Source organism: Ixodes scapularis, unplaced genomic scaffold (genome assembly GCF_016920785.2).
Source record: "Ixodes scapularis isolate PalLabHiFi unplaced genomic scaffold, ASM1692078v2 PGA_scaffold0__279_contigs__length_252992795, whole genome shotgun sequence".
NCBI lineage: Eukaryota > Metazoa > Arthropoda > Arachnida > Ixodida > Ixodidae > Ixodes > Ixodes scapularis.
This window is the reverse complement of record NW_024609835.1, coordinates 130,995,098-131,001,116: the sequence shown is the minus strand read 5'-3', so window position 1 is coordinate 131,001,116 and position 6,019 is coordinate 130,995,098. Positions and strand designations below refer to the sequence as shown.

The 6,019-nt window shown below is 46.4% G+C and overlaps 1 protein-coding gene across 1 annotated transcript; it reads left to right on the top strand.

The window, feature by feature from the left end:
* Positions 1–904: 904 nt before the first annotated feature.
* On the top strand, positions 905–5,786 carry LOC121837401. Its single transcript, XM_042293018.1, has 4 exons — positions 905–1,064; positions 2,788–2,959; positions 3,344–3,492; positions 5,575–5,786. Exons 1-4 carry the CDS (start codon positions 905–907, stop codon positions 5,784–5,786), a joined length of 693 nt encoding a protein of 230 aa, XP_042148952.1.
* Positions 5,787–6,019: the final 233 nt, after the last annotated feature.

Here is a 6,019-nt window from a genome sequence, read left to right as displayed (position 1 = left end):
TGTGTTTTTCGTCAGCGCTCGAATTGCCTGGCGGGTCTTAGTGTTTAGAAGAACTCTGCTTTAGGGTCAGGGGTCAGACCGAGGGGGCAACAACCTACCGTGGGAACAAAGAGAGTGCGGGAACCGCGGGGTCGCCAGGACTGACAGTGCGAGAGAGAACTCTAAGGCGGACGGTCGCATCGCGACGTCGAGGGATGCGGCGAGACCCTGTCGACGGCCCCACGCCAGGCACCGGACGAAGCTTCCAGTGAGTGTGCGACCGCAAAAAGTGGGCGTGCGGGGCCAGTGAGCCGCGCCCACGGTGTGCCAAGCCATCCGCCGGAATTTCTCCACCTCGGACGGACCGCGCAGGGAGACGCCATCACCTCTACGCCAGATGAGACTTTTTCTTTGCACTCACTTATCCCCCTATTTTAGTTTACCATTTGGACTCTCTTAAACTTAGTATTTTCTAGTACTGTCTAGGCAACCCCGAGCATGAAATTGTAACCGTTATACTGTGTGTACCTGTGCTATTTGCCGTTTGATGTCTACGTGATTTTTGCATACTATATAGCACCTAATTATCTACTAAACCCCTGTCAAATTAAACGTCATTTATATATCCCACACACGCCTCCGTCTCTCTTCATCGGTAAGACTCTCCACCAGAGCGTGGCCCTATCGCTCGGTCAGCGGTCCCCTTCTTTCACACCGGCACTCGGGAGGCCTACCGCCTTCCTGTGACAAGGGTCAGGTGCTTTGTAGGATGTTTTCGTGCAGACCAGGAGCTAGTAAACGGTAAATAAAGGGTGCAATTTTGCTTGCTTGTCAAATCGCAGGCGTCAAGAAGAGCTTGACTGCTGCGAGCAAAGGGAAGGACTGCGGTGTGCTCGCTCTGTGGTCGCAGCCAGCTGTGAACCACATGTATTGGGTTGCGGCTGCTAGCCAGGGCAACGGCGACCTTCTCGTGGACGCATGGACAAGCATCACAAGGCATGTGACCAACATCCATGAAGGCCACCCGGGATTGTACACAAGGTGCTTCCATGATCCCCTTGAGGAACGCGAATGGCTGGAGCCAGGTGAGTAGGCATTTCACATATTTTTAAAGGTCTTGTAAATTATTAGTAGGATTCCGTGTTTCCAGGCTTATTTCTTTATTTTCTGCGGTGGTGTTTTGTAGTTGGTGTTTTCTGGTGCACTTCCTGTGTCGGAAACAACAACATACTTGATAAGCATCATATATATCTTATCGCAATAAAGCGTTATACAATACTCCTTGGCACTTCAAGAACCGCAGTAAAAAAAGTTTGGCTCCTTGCAGAGGGTTACTAACTTCCCCCTTTATGTGATAGATTAAGATACTTGTACCTAGATTTAAGATCAGTTGTTATTTCTTCAAATTGTGCGTGTCTCAAATGTGAAACGCATCGTGGTCTGCTGCTACAACCCATTCTTGTCCAAACTACTTTGGGCAGTGCAAAAGTTATGTGCAAAACAACCTTTTACCTTGACCTAACGACGAATATAAGTATATCTCAAGACCTAAAAGAGGTCATTCCAACATGGGTAAGAGAAGGAAACGGAACAAGGGGATATTGTTCCCGAAGAAAGAAGCGTCCTTATGGAGACAGTTCATTGCAGACTGTATTCCATGCAAGGATAAGATTAGGGTTAGGGGTCTTTCGATTTTACCAAATTTCAAGAACACCGCCTCAGAGGTTACTTTTGGAGGTTTATCGGTAGATACCAGGTGTGGCCAGGCTGACCCGGCCTAAGAGCTGCAAACAAAACTACGAACTTCAGGGAGCCGCGGATGGGGGAGGGCCGGTCAAAAACAGTCCAACTGTACGTAAGGTAGCAGTAGCACAAAACTACCAAACCGCAACCTGTCGTTCGATTTAAAACGCATTTTAATTCTCTTTTTGGGGAAGTGCTCGTGTGACCTGGAGGGAGGCGGGGTAGGAGGGAGGGATGGAGGGTGGAGGAGAAGGAAGGAAGGAAGGAAGGGAGGGATCCGCGAGCCGCACTTCAACACGCAAAGAGTCGCATGCGGCTTGCAAGCCGCAGCTTGGCCACCTCTGGTACCCAAACCCGATTATATCGAACCTGGTTATTTCAACCCGAACCCGATTATATCGAACCTGGTTCGTTCAAACTATACTTTGTATCAAAATATTTCTGCACAGACTAGTAGCTGCAATGAAAATGCACAGCGAAAAATGCGGTTACATTGAATGAAAATTGCAGCGTCTTCCGATAGATTGACCTGCTGAGAGCGTTGTTTTGCTTTGCAACCTGGCTTTCACTCACCGCAGGCGGGTGCTTTGGGGAAAAGCCAGCTTGCAGAGCAAGCTGGCTTTTTTTCTTTTGAGCGGCTGCATCAACGGCCCGAAAACAAAAAGAAAAAAATTCTCTTCTGTGGAGGGCGAGGGTGAACCAGTAAAGCCTTGAAAAACAAAGAAGCAGCCACTGAATAGCCGCTTGGCGCATCCCTCATGACGTACAGACGTGCCTTTGAGAGTACACAACTTTTCTAAATGTGGCGTTCTTGTTTGTCGTCAAATTCATTAGAACTTTTATATCAAAATACCCGGTATATCAAATTGGTAGATGGTGTTTTGTTAACTCGAGTTAGATGGGTTTGACTGTAGTGCACACACACACAACCCCATTTGAAATTGCAAAAGAAAATTAGCTTCAATAAATAACATACAGTTTACCAACCTTTGAATGTTAACTTACCAAATCTTAGTCTTTACTGTTTTCTGATGCGAATTCTGATCCTGTTTTTCGTTGTTTTAGGCACACCTGCTCATGCAAGGTTCCAGGATGTTACGACGAGGAAGCAGCTGCTGAACGACCTGCGGCAGCTCTCCCCAGACACGCAGACATATGCGCTGGAATCATTTCATAGCGTGTTGAACGGCTTTGCAGCCAAGGCGTTCGCCTTCAGTACAGGAGGCATGCTTGCCAGGTATGTAGCTATTGAAAAGATCAAGAAAGAAACCCTTCAGTTGCCTACCATTTGAGGATAAAATATTAGCCTCCCTCTAGTATTTTTTGTATGTTTTCTGATTTGTGTGTTTTATGACAGTGTCATCATGATGCTGTGTTCTGGTGACTTCATCTTTTCATTTTGACATCCTAATGACAACTGCAGCAGCGACTGTATTGCAGCAGGAGGGGTAGATTTGCCATATATGGGACTCCACATACAGTTGCCAGTACATAGATTCACATTATGAAGCTGGTGAACCTTGAGGCCAGGGAACACCTGAGAATGTAATGATAGTAGACTTGCTTAGGCAGCTAGAAGCACAAGATACACATTGCTTTGCCACATTCCCTTTTTGTGTAGGACACGTCTGGCAGCCCTGCACTTTAATGAGAACAGTGACAGGGAGCAGGCCACAACCCAAGCAGGGGACTTGCAGTGGAAATTCAGGTCTCCCAAGGCCAGGAAAGGGCACCATGACGTCAATCCCAGGCTGACACCAACCACATATGGTAATCTAAGAAGAATTCTACCCCATGGTGCTCCATAATGTATTCCAGTGTTATTATTAGTGAGGGGTAGAAGCTGGAACCACTAAATGAGCTACGCTTTGAGTATCGGCACTCCGTTCCGCGATCTGCTAGTGGGTGTCGCCCTCTTGCCGCTTATTGCAGAGCAGACGCAGCTATGGATCATCACGATTCACAAATGTAACTTCCTTCACTTTAGATACCGTATTAGGAAGCTCATGTGATATTGTTTTGCTCTGTCATGGACTGTTGTAACATTTCTGAAAGATAAGAAAACGTTTCCTTTGATTACAGCTACAGCTTTAGATACCATATTTACTCGCATAATGAACACACTCGAATAATGGTACCCCACAACAAGTACCAATATTTGGATTTTTTTTTTTTTTTTTCGTAATGAATACACTTCCAATTTGCGGCTCCGCGAGTCTCGAATTGCGTCCAACTTGGCTAGCCACCAAGCCCACCAAGCCAATTTTCTTTTGCCGCTAAGCGGCCAGGCTAAGTCAAGCAAAGCCGCTCTCATAATTGCTGCAAGTGCGTAGTTGCGGAAGTGATCAGTCGTCAAACCGAGCAGCATGCACACTTGACGAAGCTTGGAACATTCTTCGCCTGTCAGATGCATTGATGTCAAAAATCACGCCATCGTCTGCGGTCCGCTTTCGAACAGTGAAATTGTGAAAGTGGTAGGCCTAAGAACGGTCGCTTTGCTGTCCGTGCTGAGCAAGCTTTGTAGGGTGATTTTCATTTGGCAAAAGGCATGCTGAAAGCGCCCTGAAAACGTTAGCAATTTATAAAGCATAATTACTGTGGCGCGCCTCCAACCAGTCATGGGTGCGCCTCACATCACTGGAGACGTGCCACAGTACCTTGTCGTGTCATATTGGCACCTAATACGACATTTACATGATGTTTGTAAATGTAAAAATTTTACCGTGCCTAATGAATGTTGCACCTCCCAGATATGTGTCAATTTTTTGGGGGAAAAAGGGTGTTCATCGTGCGAGTAAATACAGAAACTGGCAACACGAACTTTAAGCACCAAGGTGGTTGAAGTGTCGTTACTCTGAGGCGCAGCTTATTTAGTGGCTCTAGTCGAAGCACTCAAGGTTTTCTACTTTTTTAAAAATTTCCTAACATTTCACTGTAAAATTTTGGTTGTTTCGGCATCTCGGGAGGTTTCATCATAACGCAACTACTACCTATCTGCGCCTTGCTTCAGCTGCTATAGAGTCTAAGATTGGGGTTGAAACATTACATTTACTGGCAGTTCGAAGTCATTCATATCAATTGTTGCACTTGCAAAGAAACATGCATGGAATTTCAAGGCAGCGAGTTGCGAACAATGTTCAGATTTGTCGTACAGGCACCAAGTGTGAAACTTTCTACTACATATGAGAGTTTGCCACCAACACAATAAATCGAGACAGCTTTCAAGGTGAAGCATCTGGTGTTTTGAAAGTGAGATCTATGTCCACTTGCTGCTTCTCTTCTTACAGGCCGGGACGTAGGGAAATCTAACAAGGCTAATGCTCGAGACCACTGTCGAAGCATTAGCCTGAGACGATTGTGAGACTAGAAAAGAAGAGTTATCCACCTACAGTGTAATGGTTCAAAATAATTCCTATTACTAAAGGTTGAAGTGCCCACATACATGGTCTGGCAAAGCTCCAACACTATCTGAAACCTTCAGGTTCGGCCACACAGTCTAAATTTTCTGAAGCAAGCTTTTCGGCCCCGAAACTTGTTTCAGAAAAAGTTCCACCAACCACTGGTTGTTACAGCTATGTATGAAGAACTGGACCGTATTAGTGGTGTCAAGATTCTGTTTCTACCTCTAAAGCACAAGAAACAAAGGTCCGAACCCTGAGTGGTCTCCTTGGGGCATTTTTTGTAGTGTTAGTTGCTACTCAAAGTTAATCCCCAATCTTTGCTTTTTGTGGAGAACAGCACAGTCCTCTCCTTCATATCTTTATCTCATTCAGATGTGATCACATATTTACTGTGATGTGAACGTTTCCCTCCTGTTGGCAGAATGCTTAAATGTTAAAATTACTTTTGCAGAGTATGTCACAAAATTTCTGGTCAAGTCTGTGACACTCTGCGAGACGGCGCCGCCCCTGAGAGAAGCTTTCCAGCTCGATGCGGCCACACCACGACAACCCTGCATGAGCCATGGCTTCGTCAGGCCAGCAAAGGAAGACCTGGTTGCAGCGAGGGTTAGCCGTTTCGGAAAACGAGCACCAACCATTGCTCAGGAACAGTGGGGAGGTTGATGAGCTGGCTCTATGATGTGGCCATGAGAGGCTGCTTCCGCCAGGAACAGCAGCCAGAATTCTGACCGCCGTGCCTGGCGGAAGTGTGTTGAGATTGCGCATACTGTGGTGCTTGTCATAGTGCTGATGCTGGTTATCCTTGTTGGAGGTATTTCTTGCACAGAGGTTAATGGTGTCCCACTGAGGTTGCCATTCAGCGTGGTTGCTGGCCGAGCTCGTAAGGCGTCTTGAAT

What these genes read in the sequence shown, in the direction of transcription:
- LOC121837401 (XM_042293018.1), top strand. Translation starts at nt 905, where the DNA reads ATGTATTGGGTTGCGGCTGCTAGCCAGGGCAACGGCGACCTTCTCGTG. An exon ending in ACAGGAGGCATGCTTGCCAG is followed by an intron (nt 2,960 to 3,343) that starts GTATGTAGCTAT and finishes CTTTTTGTGTAG; the next exon opens with GACACGTCTGGCAGCCCTGC. An exon ending in GCTGACACCAACCACATATG is followed by an intron (nt 3,493 to 5,574) that starts GTAATCTAAGAA and finishes TTACTTTTGCAG; the next exon opens with AGTATGTCACAAAATTTCTG.